This window comes from Pelophylax lessonae (assembly GCF_965119305.1).
Source record: "Pelophylax lessonae genome assembly, chromosome: 7".
Classification (NCBI taxonomy): domain Eukaryota; kingdom Metazoa; phylum Chordata; class Amphibia; order Anura; family Ranidae; genus Pelophylax; species Pelophylax lessonae.
The window spans coordinates 17,693,996-17,709,794 of NC_138774.1; the positions used below are offsets into that span (position 1 = coordinate 17,693,996).

The 15,799-nt window shown below is 46.2% G+C and overlaps 1 protein-coding gene across 2 annotated transcripts in view; it reads right to left on the bottom strand.

Annotated features, from left to right (window-relative positions):
* OCRL (OCRL inositol polyphosphate-5-phosphatase) overlaps nucleotides 1-15,799 on the bottom strand; it is a 194,325-nt gene that overhangs the window by 33,884 nt on the left and 144,642 nt on the right. Inside the window, exons 16-18 of one of the 2 annotated variants that reach the window (XM_082263609.1) lie at nucleotides 14,857-15,022; nucleotides 11,996-12,231; nucleotides 5,212-5,235 (exon numbers count right to left, since the gene is read on the bottom strand). In XM_082263609.1, coding sequence (XP_082119735.1) covers nucleotides 5,212-5,235; nucleotides 11,996-12,231; nucleotides 14,857-15,022 — 426 coding nt within the window. The remainder of the gene's footprint in view (nucleotides 1-5,211; nucleotides 5,236-11,995; nucleotides 12,232-14,856; nucleotides 15,023-15,799) is intronic. The other variant, XM_082263610.1, reaches the window with a different exon arrangement.

The window sequence follows — 15,799 nt, forward strand, 5'->3', positions numbered from 1 at the left end:
TCCCATAGACAACAAACCATCTCATTTCAGATCAGTAAAAAACTCTTTACATCCCAGTTAGCATTGTGATAAAAATAATAAGTCTCCTTTAGATGAACCTGCAGGAGAGAAATATGCACAAAATTAAGAGCTAGCTCTGCTGGCCAAAAATTTATAGGGACCGGATTGTCACACCTATAGGTATTTTAACCCCTCTTTCCAAAACTAAAAAGAAAATTTGGAGTTAGGATTCGGAAATATTAAGCTGATCATCAATGACCCCATGGCCTGGATGACTTCAGAGGTCAAGCAAATTGACTGACTTGTGGCATCCCCATATGTACTAATATCAGAGCTAGAGGCTGCAATATTATTAACCAAATCAACCAGCAGAGGGCCCATGTGCCTTTCCCTTGGCCTACGTCCTCTTCCAAGGATGGTGAGATGTATAAGGCAGGCCATACATGATTCATTTTACTTCATTCAACCAGCAGGTCTAAAAGAGTGCAATCAAGCAACCGATCACCAGATTGCCCAGCTAAAGTCTGCACCACCCAGAAGCAAGCAGGGAAGAACACACACATCTAAAGGGATGCTGGGAATGTGTTCTCGCACCAAGAGCTTTGTCACACGCTGAAACTTTTCTCAGCGCCACTATTGGACATTGGAGTGATACGTAGGCTACGTTATGAGACCCCAAAATAAGAGGCCAAAAAAGAGATTTGAGCTTAGTGAAATTATGATTTTATGCAATTATGAGAGCCCTGTGGATCAGTTCCATGTCGATGGGCGTAGTTTGTGGGCGATCCAGCAGGTTGTTGAATAGGCTCACTACCGTGGATGTGAGCTGTTCTTGGTCTACTGACCATTCCTCCGATTCTAATGGGCCATACACACTATAAGATTTTCTGAAGACTTTTTCCTTTAGATTTACCAAAACCATATAATATGAGGTCAAACCTAAACACTTTCAATTTGTATGCAATCTGGCAGGCCCTTGCACTACATAGAAAAGGTAAATCTGAAGGAAATCTGACCACAAAAGTTGGATAGTGTGTATCCAGCTTAAGGTTGTGTCTCCTTCCATGGTTATCGAGGTCCTCCATATGACAGTGGAGGTCCCTCAGTTGCAGTGTATGAGCGTCAACCTTGTGGCTCTTTTCATGGTCGAGGCTTGGTGGGTCGCCACACGCTCTACCTCCTGTACTCTGCCGGATAGGAGTTGTATGTCTTGTCGGAGATCCGAGATAGCGGCTGACAGCGTGTCTTTTATGTCTGCTGCGATTGTTCGCATGTTTCCGTGAGGCTGAGTTTTTGTTGTGTTAGGTGTGTGCCTTCAGCCGTTGTATGTGGGGGAAGTCTGCGAGAGAATAATATCGGCATTGGCGTCTGAGGAGGGAAAAGAGGTCTGAGACGTTGCCATGTTGCTGGTCTGGGTTCGGAATAAATCCTGGATATTTGGTGTCTGCCTCCCGCTGGTGTCTCGAGGAGAGCGTGATCTTGTAGCGGAGTTGTTGCGGGATGAGGTCCCCATCTTTGAGAGAATAAGATTTTTGTCTTTAACCTTTAACCTGGATTGTGGTTGCCGTCTGCTGGAGGTCAGTAATTAAGCGACCATCTTCGTCCAGAGCAAACCACGCCCCCCCAGTTATTGTAATTTTATGGTTTCTGTACTCTTAAAACTGTCCCCTCTCTCCTCCTAACACCTATTCTTACTGACTTGTGTAAGAAAGTTTATATATTTACCTATTTTCAGGCTTCCTGTCCGGTAACATGATCCTGCTCCTGTATCAGCCAGCACAGCTGCAGGGGAGAGGAGGGAGAGCCGGCATCGGATGGGCCAATGAAGCCTATGTGTAACAACACTGCTCCAGGCACTACCAGCTGTTGTTGGTGTGCTCTCTCCTCTCCCCTGCAGCCGCCGCTGGCTGACACAGGGGAGTGGATCGTGTGACCAGACTGGGCTGGAAATAAGTATATACATCTTGCACAGGTTAGTAGGCACAGGTGTTAGGAGGGGGAGAGGACAATGTAAGAGTATGGACTTTTTTTTGCACATTTATACCTACCTAGATGGATGCAGCATCTGTCCTCTGCCGGCTCTAACACTGTGAACCGAGCGTGCAAAGACCACTGATTGCTCGGTTCCCACAGCTGCCTGAGGAGAGAGATGAAGCTCTGGGCTGTGGACGGGGGCGGGACCGGCTGGTTTAGGCTTTCAGCGGCTCACTCGGTGACAGTCCAGGCATGTGGGCAGATCCCAACTTCATTTTCACGATCTTGCTGGAACCTGGACCGGCTCTGTGACGTCAGCGGACAACGGCCTGCAGCTTGCTGTCTGCTGAAAACGGGTGTAGCACTGCCCCCTTAAGGACTGCCAGATTTCACATTTTGGGGTCCCCTTGAGTTACCAGCATACAAGAATGACAGTTCCAAGTCCGTACATTCTCCTTCTATGGCTCGCTCCAATAATCAGTCCAGGGGTATTTGGTTGTTTTGGGTTTATTATAAATTAGGAATAGGAGAAGGGAATAGTGGGATACTCCAAATTACCTATGCACAATTGGTTGAGGACTTCTATCTTCAGATACAGCCAGGCTGTTTATTCATTCCTGCCACTATGGGTGGATTTGGGGATTTAGTCTCTTTTTCTAAGAAGACGTGGTGGACTAGCAATTATCTTCAGGACACTCTCCCTAGCATCCTCTTTCTCTTCACTGCTGGCACCCGTCCACTGATTATCCTACACGTGGGGTGGCCCGCCTCAGGTCAGGCCCCTTAACACGAGTCCCTGTACTCACTATACTGTGGTCCCAGAGTCTCTAGTGTCTCCCCCTCAGTCAGCTCTCCTGGAGCTCTGGGTTCAGGTCCTCTCATCCGTTCCTCCGGCCCTCAGGACGACCTCCTGCGACCGCATGCCACTGCTACAGAGGAGGAGGCAGCCACCCTCCTCCCTCCGGGACTCCGCTCTCCAGCCAAAGACACCGCAGCACATGTGCTCCCGGCTTTTATACGGTATCCCAGAATGCACCGAGACGACCTGCCCCCTGCCAATCACCAGGACTGTATCAAAGCCTATGCATCCATTCGTCAGGTTTCCTCCCACTGTCCAACATGCCTCCCTATTGGACCAGAGTGAAACACTCACTAGACTGAATGAATTGCATACTGAGCACAATGAGCAGACCCCACTAACAGATCCTACTCTCTGGTAGACAGAGAACAATATAGATTTACCTGCAGCCCCTCTGATAGGCAGACAGAGCTCAAAACTATATTTCTCACTATCACCTACCTAGGAGGGTGCTACACGGGTCACAGGAGTGCAGAACGAACTGAACTCCTCCTGTGATCCACAGCAGTAGTAAAGCCAAACCAGCTTCTTTAAATAGGACACTAAGAATTACAACTGGCAATAAATCTATGGATTTGACTAAGCTCAAATACCTTTTTATGTCTTTTATATTGAGATTTCACGATGTAGCCCATGTACCACCTCACAATCCAATAGTGGGGCTGAGAAGAGTTTCATAATGTGACAAAGCATTAAGTGATAGAACACATCCCCGGCATCCCTTTAGATGTGCATGTTCCTCCCTGCTGGCTGCTGAGTGGTGCAGACTTTAACTGGGCAATCTGCTAATCAGTTGCTTGATTGCACTCTGTTAGACCTGCTTCTGGAGCAGATTGCACAGCTAATGTCTGCAATATCCAGTTGGCCGGTAGGGGGGAAAAATGCAATAAGTAGTTCTAATGGGTTTACATACCTTAAAGCGGTAGTATACTCAGCTTTTTAATTTTTCTTACAGGTAAGCCTATAATAAGGCCTATAATAAGACTTACCTATAGGTAAAATTAATATCACCTAAACCTTCACGGTTTAGGAGATATTCACCCTGCATACAGCCACTGAAACCGGCAGCGCATGCACTGTGAAGGTCCGGAGTATCTTGCTGGACCTTCAGAGCTCCTTGCCGGAAAGTGAACTCCTGCGCGCATGCGCGGGAGTGACGCCATCGCGGCTCAAGCCACTCTCAGTGCTGGAGCCGCCGAACCCAGAAGAGGCACTGAGGGAACATGTCAGCTCCCTCAGCGGTGTCCGGGCGACCATGTGGGGGCTTCTTTCTAAGGTAAGTATTTCATAATCCCCGCTGACGAAGTCACGCCCATTGACGTAACGCGTACGGGGGGAGGAGTCTGACGTCACCCGCGGTGCTCCGATGATCTGAACCAGCTACTAAATGCCTGCATGTGAGCGCTGTGTCAGTGCCATCTATGTGAGTGCAATTTTTTATGCTTGTTTAATAATTTTAGTATCAAACTGAGAGCATTAGATCTCTTTTCATTTATCTTTCTGGATGGTTAACAATGAGCCCTTTGGGATCCTGAGAATCCTGTGGAGATCGTTGGTCCTTTGGCTGTCTTCTAATACTGCATTAAGGCTTAGTGACCCCTGGTGGTCGAATGCAGGAGGTGAGAGGCTGTAATATCTATGGTGAAGGAATCACGGTTGCAGTGGTGTCTTATGCCTGCCTTTCCTGCACTGGAGATCTGCCAACTGTTATGGACTTTTTAAATGCATTTTAATACATTTTAAATGTTTATATGCACATCTTATGTTTTAGCTCTGCACTATTTTTCTTTGATAAGTATTTCATAATATGCTAGTATGCGATGCATACTAGCACATTATGCCATTGTCCTGCAGGGTTTTTTTTTTTTTTACACAGGGGATACAACCGTTTTAAAGAAAGCTAGGGAGGATAATAAGCATATGGCTGAACTCAGCAGAAGATCTTCCCAACCCCTTACCGGTTTCTCTATAGCTATATATGACTATAGAACGCTCACAGCGGCTCCAGTCAAGCCTTTCATAAAACGTAGAAGGCGGAGCGCTCGCAAAACCAGAATTAATAAAGCTGAAATTACCAAACCTGAATGGGGAGAGAACACTGACCATCAGGGGTGAGAAGGTTAGAGGTCACACAAAGCCGCTCATTTCCGAAAACTGGAGTGAAAATATCGCCAAAAGAAAGAAACTAGATTTCATCTCTCATTTTTTTTTAAACATCAAAGAAAGAGGGAATATTCAATCCGTTCCTACAGCAAAGCGGTTAAACTTTTCACTTCAGTTTTTTAAAAATGAGCCCCAGAAATCACCGCAAACCACAGAAAGGACGCAAAGACAGAGATAAGATGATAACCAAGCCCAGAAACTAAATACAATGTTACCTTCTCTGAGAAACTGTCTTCTCCCTATGATTGGAGGTGAGAGCAGAGGGAGGAAGAGAGGAGAAAAAGACAGGTGAGACCTGGAGTCTGAGAAGAAGAGTCAGGATAGAACGGTAAATTATGGATCACGGAGCAAATCACAAACACTGTATTGGAGGAGGAGCTTAAAATGTGACATCGAAATCTGCTCATTGACTATTAACCACTTCTGGACCGGAAAATTTTACCCCTTAATGACCAGGCCATATTTTGCGTTATTTTAACGGAAAATTGCGCGGTCGTGCGACGCTGTACCCAAATAAAATTGATGTCCTTTTTTTCCCACAAACAGAGCTTTCTTTTGGTGGTATTTGATCACCTCTGCGATTTCATTTCTTGCGCTATAAACAAAAAAATAGCGACAATTTCGAAAAAAAAAAAAAAAAAAAAACAATATTTTTCACATTCTGCTATATAACATCCCCCCAAAAAATAAATAAATAAATAAATCAACATTTTAGGCCAATTTGTTTTCTGCTACATATTTTTGGTAAAAAAAAATCTCAATAAGCGTATTTTGATTGGTTTGCGCAAAAGTTATCGCGTCTACTAATTACGGGAAAGATTTATGTCATTTTTATTGCTTTTTTTTTACTAGTAAATGCGGTAATCTGCAATTTTTTGCAGGATTGCGACATTGCGGCGGACAGATCGGACCCCTAAATGACATTTTTGGGGGGACCAGTGACATTACTACAGTAATCAGTGCTAAAAATGTGCTCTGTTACTGTAATAATGACACTGGCAGGGAAGGGGTTAACACCAGAGGTGATCAAGGGGTTAAATGTGTACCTAGGGGCGTGTTTCTAACTGTGGGGGGTGTGGCTTGTGAAATGATCATAGAGACATGTGTTCCTATATAGAAGGATCACAGGCACTCTGATCATAACAGGGAGAAGAACGGTCAGATGTGTTTACAACAGCCGACCGTCCTTCTCTCTCAGCAGGGAGCGATCGCGGGTGTCAGGCGGCAATCGGAGCCGCCTGCCCCGTGCATCGGCATCTCCGCCGCCGCGCTCGCCCCCTAGCTGCAGGCACGCGACCGACGTATACCTACGCCGGTTCGCGCAGGAGGGCCGCCCTGCCGCAGTATAACTGCAGCATGCGGGAAGTGGTTAAAGTGGAACTAAACCCTCCGTTCCTTTACAGCCAAGGAAGCTGCCATCTTAGCTTCTGCTTGACCTGCTGTTGCCATGATGCTGCACTTGTGATCAGTTGGGACACCGGCTTTTTGATGGCTTGACAGCTCAGTTGGGGGGGACAAGCACCTGTGACAGTTATCATTCACAGCATGCCTTGAAGGTAAATATTTTATAAAATTGTTAAAATTGATGGGTTTAGTTTCTTTTTACCAATTGCCGACTGCCTAATGTACATTTACTGCGGCAAAGTGGCTCTATTGCACAAAATGATATACCTGTATGTCATTTCATGCAACAGTCACCAGGTGGCGACGAAGGCACAAACGCACCCTTATTAGAAAGAAGGGAAGCCAATCAGTGGGTCCAGCAGACCTGATGTCCACCAGCCAACTGCGATCATTCCCAAGAGAAGCAGAACGGCGATCTGCCTATGTAAACAAGGCAGATTGCCGTTCTGACAGGGAAGAAGATAGAGATCTTGTGTTCGTGCTAAGCAGGAACACGGATCTCTGTCTTCTTACAGTACAAGCACCTCCCCCACAGTTAACATGCACCCCCTAGGGACACATTTAACCCTTTGATCGCCCCTGATGTTAACCCCTTCCCTGCCAGTGTCATTAGTACAGTAACAATGCATATTTTTAGCACTGATCATTGTGATAATGTCACTGGTCCCCAAGAAAGTGTCAGTTAGGTGTCTGATTTAACCGCCACAACGTCGCAGTGCCGCTAAAAATCGCTGCCATTACTAGTAAAAAAATAAAATAAAAATGCCATAAAAATATCCCATAGTTTATATATATATATATATACGATAACTTTTGCGCAAACCAATCAATATATGCTTATTGGGACTTTTTTTTTTTTACCAAAAAACATGTAGCAGAACACATATTGACCTAAAAATTGATGAAGAAATTAGATTTTTAAATTTTTTTTATTGGATGCGTTTTATAGCAGAAAAGTAAAAAAAATATATATATTTTTTTCAAAATTGTCGCTCTTTTATTTGTTTATAGCGCAAAAAATAAAAATCGCACAGGTGATCAAATACCACCAAAAGAAAACTCTATTTGTGGGAAAAAAGGACATAAATTTTATTTGGGTACAGCGTCACATGGCCGCGCAATTGTCAGTTAAAGTACAGCAGTGCCGAATCGCAAAAAAAATGGCCTGGTCATGAAGGGGGGTAAAACCTTCTGGTGCTGAAGTGGTGAAGTAGTAAAGAAAACCACACAGCTTTGGGGCTGTCAGATGAGCCCTACTTTTCCCATCATCCTTGGTGCCTTGTAACACTGGCTGCAATGTCAGGCAAGGTGGCGCCCCCCCCTGGGTGCACTCCGCCGCCAAACACCACAGCCAGCAAATAGACGGCTGCTCTGAAAGCAAGCGCCTGTCTCCGGGTCTCAGCTGTTGCCAGAGGCAAGCGCTGGCAAGAAGAAAGCAAAGAGGGGGAAGTTCACCTCCTGCATTCTTCTTGCCGATGCGTACCTCAAGCAAGTGCTGGGAGACAGGCGCTCGCTGTCAAAGCAGCCATCTACTTGCTGGCTGTGGTGTTTGGCAGGGCGAGTTCACCGAGGGGGTGGGGGCGCTGCCCTGCCTGACGTCGCAGTCGGTTTCCAGCATGTGTAGTACTTTTTCCCACTTTCCTTGGTACCTTGTATCACAAGCTGCAATGCAAGGCAGGGCATCGCCCCCTTAGTGCACTCGGCTCCAGCACTTGCTTGAGGCAAGCATCGGCATGAAGAATGCAGAAGGGGGTGAACCAGTGCTGGCCTCTGGCAAGACCTTGAAGCTGGAGACAGCTGCTTGCTGCGGCCCTGTGTCCCAAAGGAGGGGGGCCAGGCCTGCATGTATTTTACTGCTGTACTGTTTATTTTAATATTTCATTTTTTTTAGGAAATCTGAGAGAGACAACACAACAAACTAAGTCACATCACATATACATAGACATAGCCAAAAATATTGGCACCCCTACGTCTCTGCTAATGCATCACTTTGCCCAGAAAACTGTTGCAATTACAAATGTTTAGGCATTCTTATGGTAATTGCTTTCATTTGTATTGGTATGAGACAAAAAGCCGAAATCTGACACATTCCATGCAAAACTCCAACAACGGACTGGGCAAAAGTATTGGCACCTTCTCAAAATAATTGCATTCTAAGGGCTCTTTCACACTATCCGCTCCGTTTATCTCAGCGGGGGATCGATCTGCCGATCCCCCGCTGAGCAGGAGGATGACAGCTGTTCTCCGCTCTGTGTGCGGAGACACAGCTGTCAATTCCCCATACATCTCTATGGGGGAATCGGATGGGAACGGACCGGTCCGTTCTCATCCGATCCGATGAACGGAAGAAAAATAGGGTTTCCATCCGTCCAGATTTGACGGATCGGATGTCAGCGGACATGTCTCCGCTGACATCCGATGCCCCATAGGGATGCATGGGGTGACCGTTCAGATCCGCCAAAAAACGCACAGGCGGATCTGAACGGTCTTGCCTGTGTGAAAGGGGCCTAAGTTTGAGATGCTCCTGTAATTTGTAATTCAACTCACCTGTATCAATTAACAGGTGCTGACAAATAGAGTTAATCGCACCGGCAACCAGTTAAAGAGGAGTTTCGGCCTCGGGGGTGAAATTTAGATAAAAATACCCCCGGGACAGTCAGGGCTAGTACATTCCATAATGGATCGTCTCTGAACTGTCCCGGGTCTCACTTACCTTTTAGAAGAAATACTTACCTTGAAGATTTCTTCTCCAGCGCTTCCATCTCAGGTGCGGGCAGCTGAAGCCAGCGCGTCCTCTTCTGCGTCCTCTTCGGTGACGTCCTCTTTGGTTACGTCGGAGTCCCAGAATGCACTGCACCAGCCCAGCTCGTCACTTCTGGTGCAGGCGGGGCTGTTTAGCAGGGGATGACGCGCCTGCACCGGAAGTGATGAGCGGGACCGGTGCAGGCGCATTGATTCCTGGGAGTGATGACATTCAGCTCCCAGGAATCAATGCAAGCTGGAAGTGACGGCGCGGGCCACGGAGGGAGGAAGAGGAAGGAAGGTGAGTATATTTTCTTCTATAACAAGGTAAGTGAAAAAAAAAATAAAAAAATCGGGAGCATCCATTTCTTTTTCAGGTGACAATCAGCAAGCGGATGGCCCAAAATAAATTTTTTTGATTTTGAGGCCAGAACTCCGGTTTAAATGGTGAAAAATTGACTCAACCTTTCAGTTGTGTCTCTGTGTGTGCCATTTGGAGCATAGAGAAGAGAAGGATCAGCAAAGAATTGTCTGAGGATTTGAGAACAAAAATTGTGGAAAAGCACGGACAATCTCAAGGTTACAAGTCCATCTGCAGAGATCCTTATCTTCCTGTGTCCTCTGTGTGCAACATTGTCAAGAAGTTTCCAGCCCATGGCACTGTAGCTAATCTCTCTGGATGAAAGAGAAAATGAATCAAAGTTTGTCAAAACTTACCTGAGGGAGCCAAAATCCTTTTGGGAGAATGTGCTTTGGACAGACAAAATAAAATGACAGCCTTATTAAAGCCCATCATTCTACTGTTTTCAGAAAAATAAATGAGACCTTTAACCACTTGCCGACCGCAGTCAGTATATTTACTGCGGCAGTCAGCCGCTCCTGGGCAAACCGATGTAGTACTACTTCGCTCGCCCAGGAGCCTGTAGGGGGCGAGAGCGCACCGCCGGAGGCGCGCTCCTGCCCCCGCTCGTTCACGGGCATCCCCGCGCGTGTGACCGGAGGCTCCGATGTCCGCCGTCCACGAGCGATCCCACTCAGGAGAGGGAGAAAGGCAGGCGGCTGATGTAAACAAAGCCGCCTGTCATTCTCCCTGGTGTAACTGCAGAGATCATACGATCCTGCTATGTTGGATCGTATGTCTCTGTGGTTACATCACAAGCCACGCCCCTTTACAGTTAGAATCACACCCCTAGGGACACACTTAACCCCTTGATCACTAATAAAGTTAACCCCTTCCCTGCCAGTGTCATTTTTACAGTAACAGTGCATATGTATAGCACTGATTACTGAAGTAATGTCACTGGTACCCCGAAAAGTGTCAAAAATGTCAGTTAGGTGTCCGATCTGTCCGCCGCAATGTCGCAGTTCCGCAAAAAAAAAAAAAAAAAAAGCAGATCGCCGCCATTAGTTAATAAAAAACAATAAAAATGACATAAATCTTTCCCGTAGTTAGTAAACGCAATAACTTTTGCGCAAACCAATCAAAATACCCTTATTGTGATTTTTTTTATACCAAAAATATGTAGCAGAAAACAAATTGGCCTAAAATGTTAAAAAATTTTGATTTTTACATTTTTTTTGGGGGGGAATTTCATATAAAAAAATTTGAAAAATATTTTTTTTTAAATTGTCGCTCTTTTTTTTGTTTATAGCGCAAAAAGTAAAAATCGCACAGGTGATCAAATACCACCAAAAGAAAGTCCTGTTTGTGGGAAAAAAAGGACGTCAATTTCGTTTAGGTACAGCGTCGCACGACCGCGCAATTGTCAGTTAAAGTCATGCAGTGCCGAATCGCAAAATAGGCCCTGGTCTTTGAGCAGCCAAATCCTCCAGGGCTTAAGTGGTTAACCACTTATAGACCGTCCCATGCAGATTTACTGCGGCCGGCGGCCCTTCTGTGCGAAATCATGTACCTGTATGTGATTTCGTGCACAGAGTCTGGGGGGGGGGGGGGGGGGGGGTGCGCGCCGCCGGCGACCCACTCCCACTGTAATTGGACACAGTGTGAGCCAAGCAGCATGTCTGGCGGATGCGATGTGCGCCAGGACCCTCCAACCGTTTAGAGGAGAGGCAGAGCAGCGGTCTGCCAGAGAGGAAGATGGAGATCTTGTAATGCTGCTAAGCAGAAACACAGATCTCTGTCTTCCTCCAGTTAAGCCATCCTCCACACAGTTAGAAAGCACTCCCTAGGAGCACACAGTTAACCCTTTGAACGGCGGTCTGATTACATAAACAAGGCAGATTGCCGTTCTGACAGGGAAGAAGATAGAGATCGTGTGTTCCTGCTAAGCAGGAACACAGATCTCTGTCTTCTTACAGTACAAGCACCTCCCTCACAGTTAGCATGCACCCCCTAGGGACACATTGAACCCTTTGATCGCCCCTGATGTTATCCCCTTCCCAGCCAGTGTCATTAGTACAGTGACAGTGCACTTTTTTTTGGGCACTGATCACTGTATTAGCGTCACTGGTTTCCAAAAAAAAAAGTGTCAAAAGAGTTAGGTGTCCATATTTTCCGCTGCAATGTCGCTAAAAATTGCGGCGTACTGCATGTATATTAGGGGGCGGACACATGGATGGGGAGGGGGGGGGGGCGGCCCAATGGACGGGCCACCACTGGTCATTCCAATACAAACAAAAGCAATAAACACGAGAATGCCCAAACATTTGTAATTGCAACAATTTTCTGGGCGAAGTGGTGAATTATCTAACAGAAATGCAGGGGTGCCAATATTTTTGGCCATGACTGTATAAGGCTTCAACGTTACCAACAGAGTCTAAAGTTTTCAGGCGGGAGAGGAAAGCAAGAAATATTTCTCTACAAGCAGGCATCAGGAGGAACATAACTCTCACCAGATCGATGAGTTTGGTGACTGGGATCTCCCGGATGGGCCTCTTCATCCGGCACAAGGCCCCCAGAGACGTGCCGAACGAGCTGACCAGGTAGCTCCCGGTGATGGTCAGGAAGTAGTCTTTGCCGCGGTCCAGGTGTAGGACCAGGATGTCCTCGATAGTGTCCTGACTCGAGTTCAGCAGCGTGACGGAGTCTTTGCTGACGTAAACTTCCAGACTGATCTCCACCGACTCATCTGAGGTCAGGAAAATGATTGTGAAACAAAAACCAGGAATGTCAGATATCTATAAATAGTAACAGCAATGCTGATTGGTTGATAAAATGTGGCTCAGCAGTTCGGCGTTTTTGGAAATAGCAACACCAGCCAACAAGTTAAAGTGTATCTTAAAATGGTTGTAAACCTCACACATGAAATATGAACAAAGCACTAAGTGTCATTTCTCTCTGGTGCTTCCTTCCTCTGCCATCGGTATAGAGTCACATTTGACAGGTTTTCCTGACACCAAGAGGTAAAGAGGTGACAGGGGAATGATCTCCAGCACACAACCTGTGATTAACCACTTGCTGACCGCCGGCCCGCCACTGATTTACTGCGGCTCCAATGTGAACCGAGGTCTAATCTTGAATTCAATAAAATATTATACATTTTAGCTTCTATTACTTGTTTGGATACTTTATTACACACCCCCCCCCCCTTTTTCTTCCTCTGTTAGCTGGCTCTGTGCGAAACGACGTAGCTCTACGTCCGTCGCACATGTGGTGCTGGGGGGGCGGGCACACGCCGGCGGCTCCGCGCTCCCGCCCCCACTAAGCAGTGGAGATGCCGATCCAGGGGGCCGGCGGCCGCGATTGCTGTCGGGCACCCGCGATCGCTCCCCGCTGAGAGAGAAGACCGGTCAGCTGTTGTAAACACATCTGATCGTTCTTCTTTCTGAAATGATCACAGAGTGCCTGTGATCCTTCTATATAGGAACACAGGTCTCTATGGTCATTTCACAAGCCACGCCCCATACAGTTTGGTAATTTCACAAGCCACGCCCCATAGTTAGAATCACTCCCCTAGGCTCACATTTAACCCCTTCCCTGCCAGTGTCATTATTACAGTAACAATGCATATTTTTAGCACTGATTACTGTAGTAATGACCCTCTCGATCGCCCCCCGCTGAGAGAAAAGGACGGACGGCTGATGTAAACACAGCCGTCCGTCCTTCTGCCTGCAATGATCACAGAGACTATGTGATCCTGCTATGTAGGATCGCATGTCTCTGTGATCACTTCAAAAACCCTCCCCCACACAGTTAGAATCACTCTCCTAGGGTCACATTTAACCCCTTGATCACCAACAGTATTACCCCTTCCCTGCCAGTGTCATTATTACAGTAACAGTGCATATGTATAGCACTGATTATTGTAGTAATGTCACTGGTCCCCCCAAAAGTGTCAAAAATGTCAGTTAGGGGCCCGATCTGTCCGCCGCAATGTTGCAGTCCCGCTAAAAACTATTACTAGTAAAACAAAATAAAATAAATACAAATTACGTAAATCTTTCCCCTAATCGCCGCCATTACTAATGCAGAAAAAAACCCCAAAAAACTGAAAAATTCCATAAAAATATTCCATAGTTTGTAGACACGATAACTTTTGCGCAAACCAATCAAAATGATTTACTGTACCCGCGGCAACAGCTGACGTGGTGTAACGTTACAAAACGCTACCCCGTGAAAATTCCCTACCCTCCGCAGCTATGAGCATGCGCATTAGGAAGCTGCTCAGCTGTTCCATGACGTACGTGCACAGGAATTGACGAGGGTAGGGAATTTTTACGAGGTAGGGGTTTTTTAACGTTACAGCGGCTCCGCAAGAAGAGGGAGAGAACGGAGGCTCCCACCAGTCACATCGCTTGACCGTGGGACAGGCGAGTGTGTGTTTATTAAAAGTCAGCAGCTGTAGCTGCTGACTTTTAATAAACACAAAAACGGGTGGAACTCTGCTTTAAGTGGTTAAACTGACCTCATTTACAGTTTGAAGTTCATCCCTTTGATCTAAAAGAACCAAATGATACAATGTTTCAGTTTATCTCTCAGCGATTAGCAATGTTATATAAACTTTGCCGGTGTCGTGTCAGATTGTGCCCCCCGTCGGATAGTGCCTCCGACGGACTGACGTCACCGCAGCTGACTGCTCGGAACAGCTGTACTGGCGGTGACGACACTGACATGCGCAGTCTGTTGGAGGCACTATCCGACGGTAGATAGGGAGCGCAGGAGGGGAGAGAATCTACTGTCAGATTCTGCCTCGCTCTCTGTACTATGGGGACGGATCGGATTACAGTGAAGCCTATGCTTATGTGAGGAATGGCGGGAATATTTACTGATAGAGAACACAAAGAGCTGTGTTTTTGTGTTCTCTATCAGTAAATATTCCCGCCATTCCTCACATAAGCATAGGCTGCACTGTAATCCGATCCGTCCCCATAGTGCAGAGAGCGAGGCAGAATCTGACAATAGATTCTCCGTTCTCTATCTACCGTCGGATAGTGTCTCCGACGGACTGCGCATGCGCAATAATGATGTAAACACCAGCTGAGCGGAGCAGTCAGCTGGAGTGACGTCATTTACCGCGCATGCGCAGTCCGTCGGAGGCACTATTCGACGAGGGGCACTATCCGACAGGACACCGGCTACCTTTTTTTCTGACAGCGGTCAGCTATGAGTAGAGAACGGCTCTGCATTGAATAGTAAAAACTCCAGATTAAGATCGTGAGTGGGGTTAAATCGAGATCGTGGTTTTTTAACGATTAATCGTGCAACTCTACTGTGGAATAAAACATTATAACACCCAAACAATACAACGACTTACTTGGCTCCAGATAGCCCTCGCAGGGCTCGGCTCGCAGCCAGGGTTTACAGTACTGAGTGTCGTTCAGTTTTGGGATGAAGGAGAAGTGACAAGTAACCTGTCCATCGTTCTGGATGTGGAATTTTTCGATCTGCAGCTGCCGGAACCTCACCCGCTCAAATGTGAACTGTGGGATGAACCATAGACATTAAACATGAGTCACTACAAGTACACTGCAGAGACTACACAAAAAGGAGCTGCACTCAAGTCAGTAATCAAAATTAACCACTTTTTTACCAAGGTGCATTTAGGACTGATTCACACCTATATACCTTTTCCAGTGCGTTTTCAGGGTTGCAGAGAAGCACTGAAGTTAATTTACCATGATTTCCTATGGATCTTTTTCACATCTGTGCGTTTTCAACCGGTGCTTTTTTTTGGAAAGGGTCAGGGACTTTTTGCCCGCAGCAGGTTGCATTTTTGGTTCCATAGACTTCAACAGAATCATAGCAGAAACGCATCAAAAACGCAGTGCTTGTGTTTTTGATGCAATTCTGCTTGTTTCTCCTGCATGACAACAGATACCTCTTAAAATCGCGAAACGCATAAAAAAAATGCATTAAAATGCATCAAAGAGTGCAAAAAGTTCCAGGAAAATGCATCAACTGCAACCTGCATAAGGACGAACCTAGTCTTGTAAAAGGGGACAAGGAGTGGGGAGAGATTCTGTTTTAACACCATATCAAACAGCAATAATAATTAAATGCCAAGACCCTCTCCCTCAAACAGTAAAGCAGAAAAAAGGAGAGATCCCACCCCCTTTCTCTCCCTCGGGAGGGAAAAGGGATGGAAACACTAAGAGGGATTTTGGAGGTGCCAGGCAAGAATTCACATATAAACAATGATTAAAAACAATACAGTTCATTAATATATCATCAATAAAAACCATTAACATTTAATAGTG